Below are 25,956 nucleotides of genomic sequence, written 5' to 3' on the forward strand. Positions count from 1 at the left end.
TCATGTGGAAGATATAAAAATGACCAAGACATAGTCCCTGCCACAAAGAGGTTACAGTCTAGTGGGAAAGGCAGCCTTGGAAACATGTGGTGAACACATGTGATGACCATCAAGGTATGAATTCAGTGCTGCAGGATTCGATGTGGAGACAGAGAGGGAATGGACGCATATATCAACCCATATGGTAAACACAGTCCACATGCTTCCTCTTCTCCGATCAGTTATTAGCGTCAGGACGTTCCTTCCCTCATCCAATGGATTGTGTTTACCCAGCACTTTCACTCGCATCCTCTTCACACCTCAGAATCATCAGCCATGTGAAGCAGGTAACGCGAGCATTATCCTCCTCATTTTGCACGTGAAGAAATCACGATCCCACGGCGAGTCCACGACAGCACTGGCCCCCAAACCCATGCCTAGGTCTCCAGTACAAGGCCAGAGCCACCGTGCTGCACTGTCTACTGCTGGATACAGAAACCCTTCTGGAAAAAGAAACCTCGTCCTGATCTGTCCCCAGCGACATGCAGAAGGACTCTGACCCACGTTCAGCAGCCATCTGGGTCATCATCTGCGCGTGGCCTTCAACACTCTGCCCTCCGTCGGTGCCTCTGGTCTCTGACCCCCACCAAGTCTCCATCCCCATCCCCATATGAGGTCAGGCCTGTCTGCTGCTCTCGGATCTCACTGATACAGTGATGAGAAAGGACTCAGCGCTGACCAAGGAAAAGTCACACATAAGATGTGAATATGGATTCCATTCTCCAGAGCGGTGTGTCTAAGACTGCAAAGTGTCCATCAGTCATCTGCAGTTGCATCTCGTCCCAGTGCAGATGTGATGGAGCAGGTTTGACATAGGACCCAAATTTTCTATTTCTAGCAAAGCTCCCAGTGATGCTGAGGCTGCTGGTCCGCAGACCACACTTGGAGAAGAAAGGATCTGGATTGAGGACGCTAACGCATCTCAGCCGCTCTTGGGAAAGACAGCAAGTCACTCGGCTGGTGCTTTCTTAAAAAACTTGAGATGGAAAATAGACACGTGACCTTGAATAAAATATTAGTATAAAGACATGTTTATAGGAGGAACCCTGAGATGAAAATTAAAAGGTCTTGTAAACTTATGTGTATCACGCAGCCCACCTCTGCTTCACTTTCCCTGAGTTGAAAGTAACATATCACCTCCAGCTAATTAATGCATGTGATGTTGTTTGGAACAAAACCTGATGGAAAATGCAGGTTATAACCCATGGTATTTTTCTTGTCTTTTTCTCTATAGGAGATGTCAGTGAAAAAAAGGGTCCGGAATGATTACTAACCCATGACTCCCAACAGTATGACAGGTATCTGTTTTATTTTCTTTACTTTGTGTGTTTCCATTTTTGTTCCACCCAAAGAGAAATATAGGCTTCCTAAAAGACCAACCTAAGAGTCTTAGCAACAGTTATTTCCCAGCCAATGAGTGTTATTAAATGCAAATATAGCCATACTCTGGTTTCTTTTCAGCTCGTATAAATCTTTCGCCTTCTACTAAAGATTTCTGTGGAGAGGCGGGGGGGGCGGGAAATGCAAATATATCCTGTGACTACGTCCCAACAAATGTTCTTCCAGCTTTTTCGGAAGCCTTGAGATGCATCATCACCAGGAACATGATGGGAGGAAATGAGAATTCACAGTGAAATCCTAGTTTCCAGCCTTCCCAAGGTTACCCCGTCACACCCAATACTTTTACCTGCCACATTCATTCAGATCAGTATAAGAAATGGCTCTATGTACTCAGTGACCACTGAGTTCAGACATCTTCCTGATGGAATATTCAGCAGCAGAGTCAGAATGGAATATGATGAGGGCACATAAGCTAAAGTGAGCTAGAAAGCAAGGGACAGAGGCGAGACAGAATGCCCCCTGAGGAACAGAAGGTTGCAATAGCACGGATTCTCTGTTCAACGCACAGAGCTGGGGTTACAAACTCACAGGCCCCAGGGGCCAGATAGATAACACCCATGCCCCAAACAGCTGGCTGTCAGGAAAAACAAACCAGACAGGAGAACCAGGCAACAAGCAGGGAGGGAACCCAGTGTGTCCAGAGATTTCAAATTTTCAAGAGAAGCTGGAAGCCAGATTTGGGATGAAATATCCCCATTTCTATTTGGGTTTTTTTGGAGGGGTTTTTTTGGCTGCGCTGCACGGCATGCGGGATCTTAGTTCCCTGACTAGGGATCAACCCCTTGCCCTCTGCAGTGGAAGCACAGAGTCCTAACCACTGGACTGCCAGGGAATTCCCCCAAATATCCCCATTTCTAAATGCAAGCAATTAACATATAAAACTATCAAGGATTCATGGGCCAGTCAAAATACGTCTTCTGACTAGAATCAACCGTGGGCTCTCAGTTTATAACCACACCTTCCAGCCCAACCCCAAGCCTAGGACTGTCGTTTGGTTACCATGGCAGCAGGGCAGGTACCCATAGACCTCAGCCTTCTGCAAGTTTACAAGCCTTAACGTAATGACCATAACCTTACATCTCCCAGAATCACTGCCCTGTCTCTCGACCCATTGATACTCGAGTTCCTGGTGCAGCAAAAAGATAGAGCACCTGAACAAACTGGAATGATTCACACCCGTAGGATAGCCTCGGAATCCCATCTTATCTTCCCATCTTATTTCTCAGTAACAGGCACCAAAACACACCCTCCCCCATTTCTGTGTCACTGCCAACTTGACCATTGTAGCTCGGAAAGCCATGGACCATACATAAACAAATAGGCGTTAGGCGTGGCTATATCTCAATAAAACTTTATTTACAAAACAGGCAGCAGGCCAGCTTTGGCCCGAAGACTGTAGTTTGCTGACTCTTATGCTAGGGGTCAGGATAGTCTTATTGTTGAGCAGAATCCCCAGGCCAAATCAGCTCATCTCCAGGACAGAGCTAGAAATCCAGGCTCACTCTAAGACGGTTCTGTATTAAGCCAGCTTTCAGCCCATCTGCGGATGCGGGATGCTTTCCCTGTGGGCTGGGCTGGAACCAGCTGCCCCACCTCCCCGTGTAGGAGGATGCTTTTGCTTCCCAGCATTTGCTTCATAGCATAGAAACTAACAGCAATTCTATTTTCAAAAGAAATCTACTCCACACATGCATATGCTCAGTCTATGTTAATGGGCTCAGCTGAGAAAATCATTGCTTTAGACTCCCTTGTTTGTGGATGAAATAAAACAGTGTCCTTTTCCCTCTGTCTTTTCCTGTGGTCTCAAGCTGCATGTTTATTTTAAGAAACCTAAAAGGAGACCATAATAAAGCTGTAAGTCATCAGAACTAAGTGCTTGCTTTAAAAGCGTAACTTAAAGGGCAAATATGCATATTTTCTTTTTGAAACACATAATATGCAAATATGCATATTTTCTTTTTGAAACACATAATGGGTACTATTACTGTTATGCAATACAGGAAATCAATTAACCTTTATGGAAAGAAAACCAATTTTTAAATGAACAGGAGTAAGAACATTGAATGTGTTTTGCCAAAACCCAGCAGACAAGCATTTTCAGATTAAAACAACGCCTTCAGCCACTTATGAAATTTCTGTATTTTGCATTAACTCAAATGGAGAATGGTTTATTTTCTGGGGCTATTTAATATCCACTGCAGTGGAGTCAAGTCCTGCTAAAATGTTCTCGTTGCTCTACCTTAACCTAATTTGACATTAGGATTGTATGAAATCGCTCACCGAAAATACTGATTCTTAGAGGAAAGGAAGGAAGTGCCTTGATACCGTATTTTATTGGTTGGGATTAAGCACGGCTTCCTAGGGAATCTTTGGGGGACTCTGCTAACATTTATGTCATTATAATGAGCTCCACTTTGCAGAAAATCATGATTCGTCGCATAGCGGGGTTTGTTCTAAGATATGAATACCTAAAATTTTAAATACCCAAATGAGAGGCTTTTAGCCTTGACTGAAAAGGGAACTAAGAACTCGGACCCGTCTAAATGTGCCTGGAGAGGCAGAAACAGGGCTCTGTTACGTTACCCCTCACCTGGTTCTAGGGAGTTAGGATGTGACATAGAGTCACCCCCGTGATGAGCCTGCCATGTAAATAACAATAGACCTCACTCAGCAGTGTGACCTGCGCCTCTTCTCCATGACCTGCTTGTTCATCTAACTTCCCAACCACGACCTTTGCCTTCTCCTTTTTCTCGCTCAAGGCATTATATTCAGTGTGTCCCAGGGGCCAGGGGAGGAGTGTCTGCATGATGGGAAAGACCGGAGCGTTCTGTAGGTGTCCCAGTGTTTTCACTGTGTGATCCTCAGGTTGTTCGCGTGCTTGTTTCGTGTGTGTTTGTTTCTTCATTTTTTTAAATGGCGGTATAGTTCTTTTACAATGTGGTGTTAGTTTCTGCTGTACAACGAAGCGAATCAACTGTTTGTATACATATATCCCCTCCCTCTTGGATCTTCCTCCCTTCCCCTCCCCCCGGCCCACCCACAGAGCACCGAGCTGATCTCCCTGTGCTATACAGCAGGTTCCCACTAGCTATCTGTTTTACACATGGTAGTGTACATATGTCTAATCCTAATCTCCCAATTCATCCCACCACCCCCGGCCCTCCCTGTGTCCACACGTCCATTTTCTACATCTGCGTCTCTATTCCTGCCCTGCAAATTGGTTCACCGGTACCAGTTTTCTAGATTCCACATATATGCGTTAATATACGGTATTTGTTTTTCTCTTTCTGACTTACTTCACCCTGTATGACAGGCTCTAGGCCCATCCACATCTCTACAAATGACCCATTTTCATTCCTTTTTTCAAAAAGGAAAGAAAGCAAATTTGTCGTTGGTGGTAGGAGGTCATGACGGGGAGGGTTCTTTATCCTTCCCAACGTCTTGTATAGGTGGGAGGTCGGAGGCCACAGAAAAGGCAGTAGATGGGGGCACGCGCCCCACTCTGAACAATATAGAAGAATCTGATTTAGATGCTTTGTATCAAAGCCCCTTGTCCTGATTTCTTAAGCATGATGAAATTTACATTTCTCACTACGCCTGAGGTTGAAATTGTTTTGCATGTCTATTGGCCACTTGTATTTTTTTTCTTCATCCGTAACTTCCTTGCTTGTTCATATATAGCGTCCAGTTGCCCGTTGCGGGTTTTATATTTTTCTCATTATGTGTAGAAGCAATTTATTACGTATTCAAGATAATAACAAAGCAAGCCACCTAATGTCTCTAGAGGTTGACTTCCTTGTCAGTTAAAGGAGAAAATGAGAAATTCTCCCTCTACTTTGAAGATTAGGTCGCACCTCAGATGTGAACATTTGTAAATCACGTTTTCATAAAGTCGGGCATGGGTACATTGAAGGCTGGGTGTAGACAAAAAGGGCACCCTGGAGAAAGGTTTTTTTTTGTGTTTTCGGACTATCCTAATGTATAGGTTTTTCAGAGTCAAACAAATCACCTAAGCTGGGGAAGCTCGTGTTTTATTGTAAAGCCCACGTCATTTTCAAAGGTGGCCTTCCTAGTGTTCCTGAGGCTTTTCAACCCCTCCTTATGACTGCTGCCTTCCTTCCTTCCTTCAGAGATAGAACCACAGTTGTGCTCTTGTTCTACAACCTATGGAGAATATCTCCTCACGAGGCCAGAGCTTGCTCACAGCCAGATAATGACGCCACTCAAAGATAATGAATGTTGGGCTTCCCTGGTGGCGCAGTGCTTGAGAGTCCACCTGCCGATGCAGGGGACACGGGTTCGTGCCCCGGTCCGGGAAGATCCCACATGCCGCGGAGCGGCTGGGCCCGTGAGCCATGGCCGCTGAGCCTGCGCGTCCGGAGCCTGTGCTCCGCAACGGGAGGGGCCACAACAGTGAGAGGCCCGCGTACCGCAGAAAAAAAAAGATAATGAATGTTAACGGCTTGCGTGTTGTTAGCATTTCCCATCAAAAATGCTCTTCTAAGATGGGATTCTGTTCACAGCTACTTAGTGACCCATCAAACCCGTGTTAGGCTTTTAATATACTATTATCATAAATAATGTTATAATGAACCACAGTGTACATAATGTGACACCTCTCTGATTATTTCCTCAGGATAAATTCTACGAAGTAAAAAAAACAAAAATGCTGGGTCAAAGGGACTGAACATCTTTCAAAGCCTTTTCTGTTGCCAAATCGTAACCAGGTTACTGGACCAATCAGAACTGTAGTGTCCATTTAATCCCATATCCTCTAACTTTGGAGTTTTGTAGTAGTTTAATTTTGAGAAAGGCAATTAATTAGGCAAAGTTTTATCACAGTTTTTATCAAAGTTTTTCAAAACTTTACCTTTTTCTTATTGATAATAGATTTGACTACACACACACACACACACACACACACACACACACACAGTTGGCAACTTAAATGTCTTCTTTGTAACTTACCTGTGCAATGAACTTTTCTACTGTACTATTAGTCTTTTTCTTATGATTCATATATTAAGTATTTAATTCACTATCATAAATGTTACAAACTTTTTCCCATTTTAGTATACGTCTCTCCTTTTTGTTTATAGCAATTTGACCTTTTTAAAAATTTTTCTTCTCTTGAAGTAATTCCATACTAACAGAAAGGTTGCAAGATGAGTTCAAAGAATACCCAAAGTCCTCAAATGTTGACCTTTTATCACATTTGCTTAATTCTTTCCCCTCTCTCTTTCTATCTCTACGTATATAATTTTTATTTGGTACCATTTACAGATAAGCTTGTGAACATGATGCTATGGCATTCTTGACATACAGAAATTTTTAATTTAGATATAGTGAGCTCTCTGGAGATGTCATTTTAGGATTCCTGTCTTTGTTTTCCAGCTGAGAACGGGGCTCAGTGGGTCCTTGGGATGAGTTAACACTTCTGTGCCAACACGTAGTTCTTTTCACTTAGACACAGGGATGACTGGTTAAGAGGGAAGGTTGTCTCAACAAACACCTTTTCTGCACCAACGACAGACACCCCCATGGTACCCTTGCCCTAGTGGGTCCTTGGGATGAGTTAACACTTCTGTGCCAACACGTAGTTCTTTTCACTTAGACACAGGGATGACTAGTTAAGAGGGAAGGTTGTCTCAACAAACACACTTTCTGCACCAACGACAGACGCCCCCATGGTACCCTTGCCCTAGGCTGGGGGGGAAGGGAGGGGAAACCCGACAGTGCTGGCTGTCCTTCCTTCCCTCCTGCCAAAGTCAGGAAAGCCATGCCCAGGTCTGTGTACTGGTCACCTGGCAAGGGACATAACACAGAAGCCAGATGTGGCTCTGCTCCCTTTCCCCACGTTGCTCCAGAAACCAGGAGCTTGGATCGTTGATTTATATACTCCTGGCATAATTACTCTGAAAAGGCATCTGGAGGCTTATTTCACTTTGTTCCGAATTCCTGTTTCCCCAGTTGTGGCCAAAAATAAAATGTGGCCTTGGATTCCATAGAGCCAGCTATGCATATTACAGTGTGGCCACAAATAGTTTTGGAGAAAGAAAAATACCGACTTGCCCAAAGAGCTAGCTCTACTGTTGGTGGAGCCAATCACAGAAGGGAACTTGGCTTTTATTTCTTGGGTATCTAACCACCTGAAGCAATGGGGGCCTCTTTGCTCCCTCCTCTGCATGGTGCCACTTCTCAAAGTAACCAAAATCTCACTGCAAGTCAACTAGAAAGGAAAGACCAGGCTTCCCCCAAATGCCTGGAGGGCGAGAGGAAGGCTGCTGCAGACAGATCACACAGAGGACCTTTAAATTCCTTCCTAGATGTCTCTCTCCATCACTCCTGAGGTAACTGCAGAAACCCCAGGTCGCCTCCTGGCTCTGGAGGCTGCAGACCCCGCCCACTCCTGTCAGGAGCCCCGCCCTCTGCCACTCCCTCCTCCCTCCCCGTCTCCACCTGTTCATTCCCCTTGGAGGTGGTGGCCCGTCGCTCTGTCTCTCCCGTCTGCATCCCCCTGTAAGGCTCTGCTCAGCAAAATAAACAGATCTTCCTTTCTAAGGAACTCATCTTAGAAAGCAAAGGAAGGGAGAACCATAATTGCTTATCATTGTACATTTTCCCCCATCGCACACAAATTAGAAGAGTGAAAGTCCCTGAACGGGGTCCGGTCTGGGGAAGAGAGGAGACCAGCATCTCAGTTCAAGATTTCCTCCAGTGTCCACCATACAGGGGAAAATCAAGAAAACCACACACACAGAAAAGAGAATTTCTGTGCAGCTAACACGTCACCCTTTTCTTGAACACGAAAGCAAATACAGAAGGAACAGTGATACTTTCTACAATACGAATGGGTAAAGGAAGCCAGACCTGGCAACATCATCTACCTAAGGAAGAGCTGGCCTTCTGGACTCTGTCTCTGTCCCTCTCCCATCCCTCACCTCGTTAACTTCCTGAACTTCTCCTGGAAGAGAAACTTCCTGCTGAAAAACATGGGGCCTTCGGACAAAGACCAAATTCATGATATCTCACCAAATTCAGCCAGATTCATGAAAATCTTCCCTCAAAACTCCTGGGGATGCGAAGACATTTGCTTCTAGACCAGCTTCACCTTCCAAATCTGAGCTGCAGCCAGGTGGCCAGGAAGGTGACATGTCAAAAAAAAAAAAAAAAACAAAGAACAAACGGGGCTTTTGGGACTTCCCTGGTGGCGCAGTGGTTAAGGGTCCACCTGCCAATGCAGGGGACATGGGTTCGAGCCCTGGTCCGGGAAGATCCCACATGCCGCGGAGCAACTAAGCTCGTGCACCACAACTACTGAGCCTGCGCTCTAGAGCCCGCAAGTCACAGCCACTGAGCCCACGTGCCACAACTGCTGAAGCCCGCGTGCCTAGAGCCCGTGCTCTGCAACAAGAAGCCACCGCAGTGAGAAGCCCACGCACCTCAACGAAGAGTAGCCCCCGCTCGCCGCAACTAGAGAAAGCCCGCGCGCAGCAACAAAGACCCAATGAAGCCATAAATTAATTAATTAACTAATTAATTTTTTTTAAGTTTGAAAGGGAAAACAGGGCTTTATAGAGTGAAAGGTGGGAACACGAGAGTGAAGAAAAAAATTGTCCTACAGAGTGAAGTAAATCCGAAAGAGAAAAACAAATATCATATATTAACGCATACATGTGGAATCTGGAAAAATGGCGCAGATGAACCGCTTTGCAGGGCAGGAACAGAGACACAGGCGTAGAGAACAAATGTATGGACACCAAGGGGGGAAAGCGGGGCTGGGGGGATGAATGGGGAGATGGGGACTGACATGTATACACTAACATGTATAAAATAGGGAACTAATAAGAACCTGCTGTATAAAAGAAAGAAAGAAAAGAAAGGTATTTCCTTATCAACAACCCCTGTATCCCCCCAGAAGCCACCCTTTACAATATTTGGCCTCTCCTGGACCCCCACCCGGGGCCCCACTCCCTGCCCCTCCCCACCTCCATTGTCACCAGCATCACTACTGTCACCACCACCACCATCACCCCTCAGTATCCACCATCTCCACTCTTTTGAGCCCCCTTTAACCAAGAATTGCCCGCAGCTCCCTATTCGGTCCGTGCTGACAGTCACAAATATCGACACTAACCTGACAGGTTCTGTTATGTCAGGACAGATCTTCCTGTCTGTTCACCCAAGGTCCTTCAAAAGAACTGAAAGTCATTTTTCCCAACAGGAATTTAGTCCCTGATGAACATGTGATGGTATTGCGTTTGCAATGAGCCAAGCGTTTCTTCTCTGAGCCACCTCCACCTGTCCCCAACCCGCAACTGACAGGCCCGGGCTCGTGCTTTACCTCCCTTGACTTTTCTTTTACATCTTGGCCATCATGACATTCTTGCTCTGGAGTTTTCTGTGCTGTAGAAGGGAAACTAGTGTGGACGTCCAGCTCCCCAGCCTGTAGGATGCAGGTGCATCCCATCATGGTGGTGATGCTGAGCTGAGAGACGTTTTCTCTAACCCTCACACTTCACACATCAGGAGGCAAAGGCGAGCACGGTGAAGTGACCTGCCCATGGTCACCAAGGTGGACCGTTAAGTGTTTGGACACTGTTCCCAAAGCATGGGAAACTGACTTTATTTTTTTTATTTATTTATTTTTTTGCGGTACGCGGGCCTCTCACTGTTGTGGCCTCTCCCGTTGCGGAGCACAGGCTCCGGACGCGCAGGCTCAGCGGCCATGGCTCACGGGCCCAGCCGCTCCGCGGCATGTGGGATCTTCCCGGACCGGGGCACGAACCCGTGTCCCCTGCATCGGCAGGCGGACTCTCAACCACTGCACCACCAGGGAAGCCCGGAAACTGACTTTAAATAGTGATCAGGTCTCGTTTTCTTTTTCTTTTTTTTTTTTTTTCTTTTCAATTTTATTTCTATTACATTACCATCACCATTGCTTTCTCTCTTTGGGGGGGCCATGCCACGTGGCATGTGGCATCTTAGTTCCCCGAACAGGGATGGAACCCGAGCCCCCTGCAGTGGAAGTGCAGAGTCTTAGCCATTTGACCACCAGGGAAGTCCCACCATTGCTTTCTAAGTATCGCTTTAAAATGCTGCTATACAGAGTCGCTTTAAAAGACATTTTTCTCACCGTACAACTTTCCAGAGGTCCAATCTTACAGAACTTTTGATTGCCCACCATTTTCTTTTGGGTATTAAAGATGACATGGGAGGAACAAAAGATAAGCTAACAGTGGGGTTTCCATTACATTACTGAGGACTTACGTTCTTAACTGAAGCTCTTAGTCTTTTTTGCTCAGCAGTGTGTATATAACAATCTCCAAGGAAGCTGGATTCAGCGGGCTTCCTTTTGGGGGGAGGACCTACCCTTGTTCTGCTCTGATTTGCCTGCACGTTCCAGTCACCCTGGGAGCTTTGTAAAATCCCAGTGCCCGTGGCACCCCAGACCAGCTAACTCAGAATGTCTAGGTGTGGACCCAAGACTCAGTATTCTTTTAAAACTGTCCAGGTGCTTCTGAAGCACACGCCAGTCTGAGAACCACCATCCGGACACAGTGGTTCTCAGGCCAGGCTGCCCGTCCAGGTCCCCTCGGGAGCTCTTTCAGAATACCAATGCCTGCACCCCACCCGCGAGATGCCAGCCGAGCTGGTCTAGTGGAGCCTCTGGCGTCTTGTTTTTTTTAACTCCTCAAGTGATTCTAACGTGCATCCGAGTGTTGAGAAAAGAGCAGTGGTTCTCAGACTGGGTGGTGGGGTATCAGAATCACTGAAAATTTGGGTTACAAAAAAGGCAAAACCAGCTCTATTCTACAGTGTTACCGAATGACAACGACCTGGGCTTCTGGGTTCCTTACTAGCTCTCCAGGTGACTCTGATACACACGGAAGCTTAAAAACCACTCATCTAGTGGCGTTTTGTTTTGTTTTTGTTTCATATTGGTTGTGTTTAAGCAAATGTTTGCTTTCTAACATTCGTTCTAACATTTCTACCATTCTGGCATTTCCTCCGAGTACCTACAAAAGACATCTAAAATATCACCTGTTCATCTAGGGTGAACCGGGACAAACTGAGATGTAATTCATGATGCTTTGCTCTGGTTGATTACCTAGCGCGCCTTGTCACTTTCACCCAGGAATGACAAGCCCACAGCACCTGCAGTCCGCATCTGGCTGGTGGACTGCAGCATCTCATTTACCTCAAGGGCCCATCAGGGTAGGAGCCCCTCCAGATCACATGATCATAAAGTCCTTTAGGGATGCTCTCCACGGGCAGCATTGTTCATTGCAGGAATGGAGCTGCCATGAGGAAACTTATTTCTCTGTCCTGCCAATTCTTGCAAATGATCGAGTTGGACACTGAGCTCAGAAGGCCACCCCATGTTTTTTCAGTGAGTAGTTTGAGTTGTATGCAGCTTTTGGTTATGAGAGGAGTTCTCCCCCACCCCCAAGAGGGTTTTTTTTAACCTATAAATTAAATGACTACCATTTTAAGCCTCAAGAGAATGTAGCTGTCTGGGAACAGCCCCATGGTGCTACGGTTCTCAGTCTGGACTGCACGTTTGATTCACTCAGGGGGCTTTTAAAACTCCCGACGCTGAAAATGCTGAACTTTTCTCAAAGGATGTGGTGAGGATGGAGGATGGATATAAATCCTCTTAACACAGGGTAGGGTCCACTGAGACTCAGCCTGGAAGAGCCCTCCTCAGGCAGTACCTGGCACAGGTAGGCACTCGACATTAGTGACTGTCAATTTAATGGGGAGAAATTGCCCATAGCATTACTGCACTTCAATGGAAGAAAACAGATGTAAGCGAATGTTTGTAGGTTTTCAAAGGTTTGTTGTGCAGGTAAGCTTACATTTTCCCTGCTTTGCTTCGCTCACTCCCATAATTCCTGCCTTCTCTTTAGGGTCCCATTCAAATTCCGCCTCCTATGTAGGATGTCTTAAAAGAACTTTTTGTACCACCTAAGGCCTTTTCTTTTTCTAACAAGTGAGAGCCAAGAAATACCTTTGTTATTCTTTATTATTTTATGGAAAGATATTTTTAATGGAGTCATCTAAACATAACATTTGAAGCAAACAATTCATGCAAAAGGAAGTAGATAATTTTTTAATACAATCTCTTCCTTTCTGCAGTCCCTAATAAGATAAGCATCTTAAAACACTGGCTGGCATTATTAATACTTCATTTTCCATGGGCCGAATTTCCTATACCAGCCGAGGCAAAGGGCCCATAGCACACAGCATCTTTCTGGATGCCCACACGCCCCAGGAGGTAGGATGGAGCGACATGTAATCACAGGAAGGGGAGGTGATAGCAGAAAATGGGAGGGGGACCCACATCCCCCTGCAGCTGCCAATAAAAAGAAGTTTAAAAAAAAAAAGCACTGGGCGCAGTGGTTGAGAGTCCGCCTGCCGATGCAGGGGACACGGGTTCGTGCCCCGGTCCGGGAAGATCCTCACACATGCCGCGGAGCGGCTGGGCCCGTGAGCCATGGCCGCTGAGCCTGCGCGTCCAGAGCCTGTGCTCCTCAACGGGAGAGGCCACAACAGTGAGAGGCCCGCGTACCGCAAAAAAAAAAAAAAAAATCACTGGTTTCCTTTCCTTCGATCTCATTCTACCTGTACAGTGTCAAATTGTGATTCCCATTTTTCTGCCAGGACCCTCTTGTTAACCCTTAACCTCCCACCTCCCTTAAACCCTGTGCTTTTAAACATTGTACCTGCCAAATTGCGTTTTTCGGGTAATAGAATTCATTGCCTATTTTTAGTCATCAAAAACACATAAAATCTGATATTTTCAATGAGCAGGATGAAATGACCAATGTTCCCATACGACACAGATATACAGAAAAAATGTGTTTATTTTTCAAGAACCAGAAGGCATAAGATTTTTCATGCAAGTGGCACAGGCTGCCTCCTATGGTTGTATAATTTCCCTTGGGCCTTTTCAAACTTTTTAAATTGTTCCTAGTTCGCCCAATACTACTTTTATGAACCTCAAGTGAAGGGCCATTTGAATGAGAAAACTCTGAATGTTCTGTACTCCAATTTTCTCAACTCTAAATAGAAATTATGCTCCTGTATTACTCAGCTAAATAAAACTGTAAATGAAGGCATCAGAATACCAATTACTGCTGGCACTCCCTTTAATCAAAAAAGCCTTTCAGTATTATTATAAAATCATTCTTCAAAGATTACGTCTACGTAAATGAGTATAAAATAGCCTACCCCATACTCAGTAATGCATAATGAAAATATTCATAAGCATTTCCATCCTGTGCTCCAAATTGGATCAAGAAATCATTGGCATAAATCAGAACATTCGTAAATTCTTTGAGTTTTTTCCAACAGAAAATTCTAATTAAATTTAACCTTAGAGCATCTAAGAGATTGGATTCTAGGCATATAAAGGTAACTGAGAAGTAGTCCTTGCCTTGGAGGGGCTCGCGGTATCAAGAGATCAGTGTCTGAACACGCCAATGCACATTTTTGGACATCAAAAAAGACTTATAGAGGTTTAGAATTAGAAGAAATCTCAGAGACCATCTGACCCAACACCCTGAAATCACAGGTGGAGAAACTAAGCCCCTGAACTTAAAGGAATGTGCTTCTGGCCACACAGATGGTTTGATGGTTCTCATAGACGATTCCTCTCACTCTTTCAGCTTCCAGTTGACTTGTTGCATTTGTAAAGGATTGAATGATATCATAGATAAGAAAGCTATTTGCAATTCTCAAAGGCCCATTAGTAAAACAGTGCTCTCGGCTTTAGCAAGATGAACCCTAAAATCTCAGTGAGTTCATACAACAGAATTTTACATCTGACTCCTGTTCAATCCAAAGCCACGTGTTCTTGCTTGGTGGGTAATGTTCCTGTGGTCCTTTGAGAACCCAGGTTCCTTCCTTCTTCCATCCCCACTCACCTCTAGGACTTCAGAATTCTCTCCATTCAACAGGAGAAGGGAGGAAAGAAAATGAAAAGATGCGTGGAGATGCTTTATAGGAGGGGCCTGGAGGTGGTGACCAATGCTTTCATCTCAACTGCAAGGGTGGCTGGGAAGTGCAGTCTAGCTATGTGGCCAAGAAGCAGGGAGACACAGATTCTGATATGAGTCTGTGTCACAAAGGGCTGTACAAATGCATGAGAATATTCTGGAAGTGAGTGAGCTCAGCAAGGACTTGGTCTTTATATTAAAGTCATCTTTGTGTTCAAAAAGTTGTGACAGTCCTCTGCACCTCCTCCTGGTACTGTCAGCCTCTTTAGACAGGGCTACAATGCTCTGTTTTGCCCACCTGTTCTAGTTGCTTCTGGAGTTGGTGTGGTATAGTGAAAAGAACATTGGAGTCATGTGTCCTTGGGGCCAAATCCCTCCTTGGCCACTTATTAACCCTGTGAATTTGAGCAAGTCGCTTAAGCTCGTGGAGTCTTAATTTTCTTATTGTCCAATGGGGGCAGAAAGCATCCTAGCACTGCAGTGAGAATCTAAGTAAATCAGTCAACATTTATGGGGGTGCTCCTGTGTGACAAGTTCTGTGGTCCCCAGGGAAACAGCAGAGGTCAAAAAAATAAAAAAGGCACAGAGTAATATGCATACAGTCATTGTCCCTGGTGGGCACTCAATACACCTGAGTGCTCTGGCCTCCCCTCGCCACCCTCCTCTGCACACACTGCAATTTTTTTTTTTTTTTTTTTGCGGTACGTGGGCCTCTCACTGTTGTGGCCTCTCCTGTTGTGGAGCACAGGCTCCGGACGCACAGGCTCAGTGGCCATGGCTCACAGGTCCAGCCGCTCCGCGGCATGTGGGATCCTCCTGGACCGGGGCACGAACCCGTGTCCCCTGCATCGGCAGGCGGACTCCCAACCACTGCGCCACCAGGGAAGCCCTCACACTGCAGATTTGATAGGACTTTTTATTTCTTTTTGGCTCTACGCATCTAAGCCAGGAAGACACGTTTGTCCCTAGAAATTCTAAGTAGCATACATCAGTGACTAACGATGCATCTGAGAGATGAAGAGGTCCCGTGGAGAAGGTTTTCCTGTTGTTTGGGACTGAATTGACAGGGTGATGATTCCATGAGGCAGGGTTAAGGTACAAGGGCTTAAAACATAATGAGATGAGCTACCAAAAAATCCGTGTTCGGTTCCAGAAAGAGTAAACGGAAACGTGAAAGCAGAGAGCATCACTTGAAGGCTGGTGGCCTTTACGTCCCAAAGCAGCCTTTACAAATCAGGGAAGGAGGATATTTAGAGGTGCTGGGTGGGTCCCTGAGAGCAGCAAGTCCCTCCTGCTTGCTGACAGGTCCTCAAGGGAGGGAAGGTTTCAGTGTCCGCATCCCGGTGACCCGGAGGCCTCGTCTTCTGGCTGAGGTTCTCTCCTGAGACCCCGGAGGAGCCCCTCCCCTTTGGTCCTTCTTGATTCCCAGCCCTGGTCTTATTGCTTTTGCTGATTTCTCGAAAGGACAGAGGAGCTTTCTATTGGTTTGTTGGAAAGCCTGCCTGTTTTTTACTTGCTTCATTCTTTCCATGAAGCTCTGTTTTACTTCTCTTTGTTTGCTTTTATCTTTTCCTTTTAAATGCGGAAAAGGCTGGAGGGGAGAGGGAGCAGGTAAACAATGAGGACATCGTGTGTCTCCAAACCAGGAAAGTCTATCCATCTCGCCTCCAGTTAGCTGTGCACCAGCCATTGCGAACGCCCCAAAGCATATCCACACTGCTGACCCCTTAAAAGGCAGCAGGGGGGCCGAGGGCACAGGCCTCTGGTTGCATCCACCTGGGATCCAGTGTGGCTCTACCTCTTCAGCTGTGACCTTGTGCAAGTGGCCTCCCCTTTCTGAATACTCAGTTTGTTCATCTGTGACACGGGCATGACCACTAGCGATCTCGATACTAACGTAAGGGTCAAAAGAAACAACATGCTTCGCACCACGGCTGGAACACTGGGAGCTCAAGTACTAAACAGTAAACGCCGTCTTTGCGGCATTTATTATCACCACCACCACCACCTAGGTATCTCCAGGTCACATGCACCACCCCGCCAGGAAAGCTTAAGGGGACAAATGCGCCTATCTTGTCGTCTTGCTCAAGCACATTTGCTAAATCCCATGACCAAATGCCACCCAGCTTTCCCCAGCAACCCATCCCACAGTCCAAGAAGTAAAGAGTCAGGGGAGTGACTCAGAAATAGGTCTTCCAGTCCCACTTTCCAGGCCTGATCCTTGAGAAGTGCCCATTCATTTCAAACATCCCTTTAGGATGTCTGTGAAAGGAGACATCACTGAAAATCTATTACTAAAGCTTCTAGAATCTTTTGGCCACTAGCCTGCCTCCCTAAGACACCCAATTCTATTGTTCTCACCTTTCCAGACAAGGATTTCTTACCCAGTCCCTTCCCTTGGAAGAACTCAGGAAATATTGACCAGGCCTGTGATTCGCCTGATCTCTGCTTTGGGGAAGGGCAGTTGTAGCCGTGGTGGATTTTCTCTCCTTTCAAATTACAGAGTCCATGGCATGTGTAATTAATAGAGGCTTAAGATTCCAAATTTCCAAGATTCAGAATCTGCTGTTTTTCCTGACCCTGTCAAGGATTTGCCATGTGCCACAAATTAGTTGAAGAAAGGCCTTTGATCTCCACACGCGCTGGCCAAGAGGACAAGAATTAAATTGCCTAGAGTGGGCTTCCCTGGTGGCGCAGTGGTTGAGAGTCCGCCTGCCGATGCAGGGGACGCGGGTTCGTGCCCCGGTCCGGGAAGATCCCACATGCCGCGGAGCGGCTGGGCCCGTGAGCCATGGCCGCTGGGCCTGCGCGTCCAGAGCCTGTGCTCCGCAGCGGGAGAGGCCACAGCAGTGAGAGGCCCGTGTACCGCAAAAAAAAAAAAAAAAAAAAAATTGTCTAGAGTATGGGGTTCCTGGACAGGCTTTCGGGTCCACAGTCCCCAGTCTGTCTTGTCCATCCCCATCTCACCCTCTTTCTATCTCTAGGTAGCTCTTTCTGTCAAAGGGTCCGCTCTGCTTGGGCCCCTTGTAGCTTTTTACCACTGTCCCCCACTCCCACCGTCAATGGCACGCTGCAGTGCCGGCATTGCTCACCCCCGTAGAATACCATCGTGGGCCAGCCCCCAGGAGAGCACTGGTTGAGAGAGTCTGCCAGTTATCTTGGGACAAGGACCACTTCAGCCCGGTATTAGTTCATCCTAAACAATCAGCCGCTGCCTCTATCCTGAGGCCAGATTCAAGACACGGAACCAGGAGCTGCTTTTTCTGGAAACAAGGAGGTCGCTTCATCGTGATGAAGGCTACCTGCCCTCACCCAGCTTCACCCCAGACGGTCTCAGCGCTCCCTGTGTCACAGGGGAGGCTCCTGATGGAACTTGGTGTTAGGAGTCGGTACACTTGTGGGAGGTCAGGCTTGTTGTGACTCTGTCCAAATGGCCTCCATCAAACCAGGCCCCCTTCTTGGACTCCCGTTTCCTTTTCCATAAACGAGGTGTTTGAACTGGTGTGAGCCCTAAGGTCCCTTCTCAGCTCCAGCTCTTCTCTGAATTTTACTACCCAGAGCCCATGAGATGAAGACCCATGGAGCCTGCTAATTTGCCTCTGAAATTCAGCGTGGAATACTGCTACCCATCAATCTACCATATACGACCCCTAGCTGTTGCTCATCAGGACAAAGAATCTGGAGAGCGAAGTAAAGTGAAGTCGCCCCAATGTAGGTTTGGCAGGCGAGGATCACTTCCGCTTCACGTCGTCACACCCTCTGCGTACGGAAGGGCAAAATCTGCTTCTGAGCCTTAAAATGAGAAGAAATGACTCTGACGCTCATCTCCACGGCTCATTATTTTGCTCAGGCTGTGTCTGCTTCGCTTGCTTTAAATAAAAGCCTACGCAGCCTGCCGTCCAAATATAGGTCCACAGCAGTCCAGAGAGGAGACAGCCTGGGACTTATGGTAACGAGGGCCATTCAAATACCCAGCAAATGGGCCCTAGCATATCAAACCCACAAGTCAATATTAGAAATGAAGAGAAGGTAAATAAGCTCTGTTTGGGGCACAGGAATTTTTTATAGGGTTTCTTCCCTTGCTGGAAAGCAACTGTGATCAATACCAAGTACAAATAATTGCTTGTAATAAAAAAAGTATTCAGGGAATTCCCTGGCGGTCCAGTTGTTAGGACTCCGCACTTTCACTGCCGGGGGCCGCAGGTTCAATCCCTAGTCGGGGAACTAAGATCCCACAAGCCGCGTGGCACAGCCAAAAAAAAAGTTTAAAAAAAAAAAAAAGGTATTCACGACTATATCCCCACGGAACCACATCACAGATTTGTTTATGTATGTTAGGACTTTAAAAGGTGAGCAATGCTTTGCAAATTTCACCATCTCGCCCATCTACTAAAAATAAGTGCCTGTGTTATTAGGGCACTCTGGCTAAAATTTCCCAGATTGGAGCTGAATTTAGATTAAATTCATGAGTCACTTAAACTGCAGCTGTTCCTGCTAGTGCTGGATCTATCAGCCATTCACACCTTAGTGTGTATTAATTCAACTGGACTGTCCCTCCCTGGAATCAGTCACCCTGACCGTGGGAGGAGGGTAGAAAGGAGGAACCCCAGTGCCTCACTCGGGTCAGAGGAAGAGAATTTTTTAAATTTTATTTAGTTATTTATTTTTGCTATGCTGTGTGCGTGGCATGCCGGAGCTTAGCTCCCCGACCAGGGATCAAACTTGCGCCCCCTGCTGTGGCAGCGCGGAATCTTAACCACTGGACTGCCAGGGAAGTCCAGAGTAAGAGCATTTTGAACCAGAGGCCACGAGAACCTCGCTCACCTCACAGTCTTGCAGGCGGGTTTCTTAACCTCAGCACCATTGATTTGAGGGTCTGCATAATTCTCGTGGAGGGTTAGCCTGTGCATCGTAAAATGTTTAGCAGCATCCCTGGCCTGTCTCCAGACACTGTCAGCTGTCTCCAGGAAGGCAAAATCCTGGGTGCAGACCGCCAGCTTAGGGGCAACCCTGTAGGTGCTCATGGCAACTTCAGGCTGTGACTCTCTGTGAGTCGGTATGTGGGTCCACTGAGTGACCCTCGTGAGGAGGTAACATGCAGAATGTTAGCTTCCTCACTTTGGCAGTTTACTTCCTCATCCCCACCTTGTCTCATCTTCCAGGCAAATGGACCCCTAGAATTGAGGCAGCTGTAGGCAAGGCAGCCCCAGGAAGTGAGCTGCCCGTCCGTCTTGGGAAGCAAGTGTGGATCATTTTTGATACCTTCGACTTTGCTTGCCACACTGTCCCAAATAAATCCAACCACGAGAATACGCAAGAGAACACACACTCTTTGGTTGGAGAGCGCGTTGGTTCCATCACTTTGGTAGCTCGACTCCTTCTGCAGAAGCTGCCATTTGTGGATGCGTACCAGACACACGGGATAATTGCTAACAGCACAATATTTGTTCTTCTTTTGGTTACTATTTGGTCAGAAAATATCTCAGGCCAGACTTTCAGAAAGTTGGAAATGTTTGCATCTCAAACATCTCTTGTTCCATGCTCAAAATAAGACAAGCCTGTTCATTTGGACATCATGTGCATCCTACATTTCTAAAGAAATATGCTCTTGGATTCCATTCTTTCTTTTTTTTTTTTTTTTTTTTTTTTTTTTGCGGTACGCGGGCCTCTCACTGCTGTGGCCTCTCCCGTTGCGGAGCACAGGCTCCGGACGCGCAGGCTCAGCGGCCACGGCTCACGGCAGGCGGACTCCCAACTGCTGCGCCACCAGGGAAGCCCCTCCGTTCTTTTTTTAAGGAGAGATTTGGCTTTCTGAAGCCATGTTTCCTGAGGAGCTAGACGAACCTCTCTCAAAGCAATATTTACGCTGAGACGGTCCACTGTCATTCCCTAGGATTTCCCATTTGCCATCAAGCCAAGCTTGGCCCCTCTGGAGGAAGATTCCAAGCACAGCACTGCCCTTTAACTAGCTTCGTGACTGTGGGCAAATGTTTTTCTTCTCTGGGCTACCATTGCCTCACCTGCAGAATGTAACCTAGGGAGTATACTGTCTGTAACTTTGGACAATATCTTTAGCTGTCTCGGCCAGCGTTTCCTCATCCATGAAACGGGGCTCATAACACCATCTCCTTCACAGCGTCATTCTAATGAGTAAATAAAGCACTGTGTGCACCGTTCCTGGCACCCAGGAGACCTTCTAAAAGGGCTACCTCTCAATATCATAAACTCCAAATGAAATTATCCCGTTGTCAGTTCTAAACCATCAGGTGGCCTTTTAAACTTTGAGATGGGCAGCTAGGACACAAGTCAGTTCTTCCTTACCTCGGTTGTTCATTTTTGTTTTCTTTCTAAGTTTTCTGGCCACTTGGAGGCAGAGCCGGTACTATCATAAACATTAGCCTTTTGAAAAAATCAGTGTGGGAATGAGAATCATGCCCTGCAGAGCTGTCTTGTGTTTGGTAGATTTACTGGAAGACAAAAGTCTTAATTAGAAAAACAGCTTCTAATGTTTGAGGTACAGAGTGAAAATGTCAGAATTTGAAAGTGTTGAGATTGAGCGATAAATCCTTGTTGTATACCAAAAAAAAAAAAAGTATGTTTTGAATGAAAAGATCATAGGATGAAAAATCAGAAGACCCACCCCAGCACTTCCCTCATCTGGTGACTTGCAGCACGAACGTGACCTCTCTGAGCTTTAGTGTCTTTATTTCAAACCTCTAACTCCGTGTTTCAGGCCACAGAATTTAGTTCTTCTGCCTGAGATGGTCACCTAAGTCATTTGCTGTTGGTTTCCCATAACAGGGAGAGGTGTGGCATGGTCAGCTAGACCTCCTCGGGTTGGAATCCTGACTCTGTCCCTTACTCACTGTGTGATCTTGAGTTTGTTGCTAAGCCTCTCTGTGCCCCAGTTCCCTCATCTAAAACCTGAGGATAATCTTGCTGCCTCACAGAGTATTGTGAAGATTAAATCTTACATTTAATCTCAGAATGGGTGCCTGGCATCTAGTAAGCCTACATTCAATGTTAGCTATTACTTTTATTATTTTGCTGGATATCTCTAGAGAGGAAATGAAATGAAAGGAAAGGAAATTATAATCGGAAATCTTTGCGTTTGGATTTTTCCATTTCATGAAGCAAAGTTACCAACTAACCATTTAGGAAATAAAGGCATTAAAGGCACGTCCCCGAAATTGGGTCATTTGTAGAGACATGGATGGATCTAGAGACTCTCATACAGAGAGAAGCAAGTCAGAAAGAGAAAAAGAAATATGGTATATTAACGCATATATGTGGAACCTAGAAAAATGGTACAGATGAACCGGTTTGCAGGGCAGAAATAGAGACACAGATGTAGAGAACAAACATGTGGACACCAAGGGGGGAAAGTGGCGGGGGGCGGGGTGGGCTGAATTGGGCAATTGGGATTGACATGTATACACTGATGTGTATAAAATGGATAACTAATAAGAACCTACTGTATAAAATAAATAAAATTAAATTTAAAAAAATAATAAAGGCATGTCCCTTTACTTTCCCTAACCTGCAACCCATCAAATACTACTTTCCTCTGTTTTCTGGATAGGAAAATCATCTCTCTCTGCAGTAAATATTAAAAATCCCACCAAAGTTTAAACTGGCTAAGCCACACGTTTAACAAATCCTGTCTACTTTGTATGGAGACTGTGCCCTAGAACAGAGTGTCTTAGACATCAGTGTGCACGTGAATCCCTTGAGAATCTGGTTTAAAAGCAGATTCTGATTCATCCGTTCTGGGGCCAGCATCCCACATTTCTAACAAGTTCCCGGTGACGCTGATTCTGTGGGTCCTCAGACTACGGGAGAGTAATAAGACCTCTTAGACATTGACAAGCCATTTGAGATGGAGGGGCCATGGGGCACGCCTGGCCCTCGCTGGGGGGCAGGCAGGTTGGAGCTGGGCAGTCCTTCTCCAGATTGAAATATTTCCTCTGTAAATGAAGGGCATATCTGCCGAGATCTCGCTCCTAGTTACCCCTTTGCACAAAGCAATATCTGGAAAAACGGTCGTGAGATTCTATGAAAACCCAGAGGAAGGGGCCTCTGTAGGCTTGTATGTGACTTTATTTTTTTAACACCAGCATATATGTTTGTCCAGTTTGTTAAGCCCTGAGTGTGTGTAATTTCATTGATAGAATTTGTGTTTTGCTGCCAAGTAATAAGACTCCTTTGAAGTGTGATGTACAAAATTGTTCTCATTACCCAAGTCATATTTTGTCTTTTTAGTTGATAAATGGTAAATCTCAAAATTTGTTCTTGATCCACAAATTATGTCCCGGTCCTAGGTTCCAAAGTTAGAAAAGATTCACATTCTTTCCTACTTGTGGAAGGTGTATTTCAAGTTTGGGAACATAAAATGGGGTCGAGCTTACAGGCGACCTATGTTTTTTTTCAAAATTGTGGGTTCAGACTGGCAACAAGAATCAACACTAAGACCTGAACTTTCGCACAGGAGAAATCTAATCCTGGCAACAAACATCTGTTCCCTTTACTGTGCATTTGTGGCTCCTTAATATGAATGTTTCTGCAACAGCTGTAGCCTTTTTAATATCCTAAATGGAATCTCTGTGGCCATTAGAGTAATTACCTCCAAGTTTGAGTCATCCGACCTGAGGATTCTCTGATTAAATTCGGTATGAATTATGGAAAACCAATGACCATTCCCAAGGGAGGATTCCATTGTGTTCACTGGAAAGTCCTTTCCCAGTCTTTGGGGCCTGTGGTCGGTGTTCCAGCATTCAGCTTGTTCCCGTGTGGGTAAATACTGCCACGTTTTCATGGGGTGAAACTCCAAGTGGAGTTTCCCCCGTGGTCTTTGAACACAGGTTGTTTTGTTGCTTGGTTTTTAACTTTGTTTCAAGCTAAACTTTAAAAGAGATGAATGTGCATCCCATTTAAAGGTTCTAAACACACACACACTTGTAAAAATGTTTAATGGTTTTAACTTACCAAGAGATGATCATTGTAGTTTCTAGTTTCAGAATACTTATTTGAGATTTCTATGGCTATGTTGATTGTTTTTCATGGAGATAGTGATTGCCTAGTGGAATAGGCAGGAAAACTGGAGAAGTGAGACCAGCCAGATAAGGAAAAGATTTGTTTCTGTCTTAGCAGTTCCCAGATCTCACTCACTTAATGGACCGAGGATCACTGCCAGGGAAACAAGAGAAAACCGCTGTGATAGCAAACTTAAATTCGCCTGCATGCAAGGGCAGAGAAGGCCAGGCTCAACAAAAGGGCAAATTAATAGGCAAGTGCTCAGGAAAAGAAAACCAAAACCACACAGCAATGGAAAGCAGCCTATCTGAACAAAGAGGCTAATTTTGCAAGACTTTGCCTACAAGATGATATTTCTGAGGACGCGTTTCAGGTAAACAGACAAAGGCTGAACAAGGGCTTCAGCAATCTTGTTTATAAAATTTCGGGAGTGAAGCAGCTGATGAGTAAGCCCTGACTGGGTTGTTTGAGCACATTACCCCCACCTCAGTATTTCTTTCATTCATTCATTCATTCATTCATTCTGTACGTACATCAATGCAGTGTTAATAAAAGCTTTTCTTTCTAAATTTTCAAATAAAATGTCATTATTTGTTTCTCAAACCCCAGCACCCAGTTTCTTTAGAGACCTCTTCTCCAGATCTTGAAATAGCCACAGACACATAGCGCTTGGAAAGGGGAGGAAATAAAGGAAGAGAAGTTTGGGGGAAAGTGTGTAGGGGCCATAGGAAAGGACACTTAGCTGAGCCACAGGAAAACAGAACAAGCACAGAGGGGAGAAGGATGCTCCCACTGGGCTGTGGAGGAGAGGGATGGAGATGGGGAGAGCCACCCATTCAGTTCAGTTTCAGTCCAGGCAAAGAGCATTCAGTGGACCAGACCCCAGTGCTGTGTGCTGGGCAAGCAGCTAAACAAGCCATGGTCCCAGCTGTTAAGGAACTCACAAATGTAACGGGGAACTAATAATTATTGTGCATTGTAACCCATCCTAAACAGAAACACAGGAGTCAGTTAACTCGCCTCCACCCTTATTTCCTCATTGGTTTAAATGACAGACACAATACCTATTTCTTGATATTTCTATGCATATAAATGAGATGATGTATGAAAAAGACTTAGGAGGCTACCTGGCACACAGTAGGTGCTCAGTGAACAGTAATTTGTATTTATGGAGCCCAGTCTAGTAACCTGGCATATAGTAAGTGCTCAGTACATTTTATCAGTGTAACCAAACTCAGGTCTGGCTGCTCCCAGCTCGAAAATCAGTACTCAAGAGGCAAGGGTTGGTAGAAACAGAAAATGTTGCTTTTAATCACAAAGCCAGCAATCTGGGGAGAAGGTGGACTTGTGTCCCAAAACCAACTCCAAAGATACTACTTGGCCATGAAAGTTTTTAAAGGGAAAAGGGGAAGTAATCTCAGTTAATCATTGAGGTAGGAGGTCAGACTCGTAGTCTCCCACTGCGTTCAGGCTTGTCATCTCATGATCTTTCTTTAGATGCTGTTCGTTCTTGAGGTGACTGAAGGGGAAGCTGGGGAAGAGATCTGGTGGTCTGTTAATTACTTATTCTTCAGTTCTACTTCTTTGATCTAAAGAAAGAACCAACAGGTTAAGCAGCGTATTGTGTGATCCAAAGATTTGAAAAGTGTGCTTGGGCCAGAGATGAGTAGAACATGGGGCGCCTGGTTTAAGGTTGGTGACAGGACAGGTGACAAGACAAAAGGGACAAGACAAAAGGGACCTCCTGCAGAGAGCTCCTTCCTGCAAAGTGCTCTTTCCTGCCCAAAGCTGCTTACACCAGCATTATTACTATTATTATGCATGTAAATACCTTGTACACAATAATATACATGGTTTCCTTCCTTCCTTATTCTCCCTAGCCACAAGTCCTTTAGAAGTCAGGGGCCTGGAAGGCCCTGTCCTCAGCTGTGACCCATTCCCTCGTGTGCCTTACAATGGTCAGAGCATTTCATTCCATTTTGCAGGTTTAAATTGTAGAGAATATCAAGGTAGTCTCTGGTCCCAACCTCCAGGGCTAGCCAAGTCTTTATATTGGGAATACGAATATATATCAGTGAGATCTCAGAAACAGTACACGATTGCGTGTTTTTAGAACAAACAACGAATGTGTTTCAAAAGGAGAGGAACTCACCGCAGGCTGGCATAGTAAGAGAGGCTGTGTGGACAGTGTCCACCCTGCCCTGGGAGGTTCCTAGGGTCTGTGCAATCCCGCCCACCGGGAACGGTGGCTATGATCTCCATAATCATTAGTAGGAAAATAGGAAGGGAGCCCTGCCAGCACTTGCACTTCTGCTCAAAGCTAGGCCTCGTACATATGTTGCTTCATGTCACCTTCACACCCACCCCGTGAGGTATTTTCACCCCAGGTTACTCAGCAAAGTTGTGTCACCTTCCCTGACCATTCTTGAAAGTAGTGATAGTGAATATCCTTTAAAAACAGTCAACAATTTGATTTTTG

At 45.7% G+C, this 25,956-nt stretch overlaps 1 protein-coding gene and 1 pseudogene across 8 annotated transcripts in view; both read left to right on the plus strand.

The window, feature by feature from the left end:
• THRB (thyroid hormone receptor beta) overlaps nucleotides 1-25,956 on the plus strand; it is a 393,899-nt gene that overhangs the window by 285,169 nt on the left and 82,774 nt on the right. For all 8 annotated transcript variants that reach the window (XM_019948600.3, XM_019948604.3, XM_019948599.3 and 5 more), the window contains one exon: nucleotides 1,274-1,337. In XM_019948600.3, the coding sequence (XP_019804159.1) occupies nucleotides 1,316-1,337 (22 nt within the window). In that variant the 5' untranslated portion in view covers nucleotides 1,274-1,315. The remainder of the gene's footprint in view (nucleotides 1-1,273; nucleotides 1,338-25,956) is intronic.
• On the plus strand, nucleotides 1,492-1,545 carry LOC117312281 (U5 spliceosomal RNA; annotated as a pseudogene).

Source organism: Tursiops truncatus, chromosome 4 (assembly GCF_011762595.2).
Source record: "Tursiops truncatus isolate mTurTru1 chromosome 4, mTurTru1.mat.Y, whole genome shotgun sequence".
In the NCBI taxonomy this organism is placed as follows: Eukaryota; Metazoa; Chordata; class Mammalia; order Artiodactyla; family Delphinidae; genus Tursiops; species Tursiops truncatus.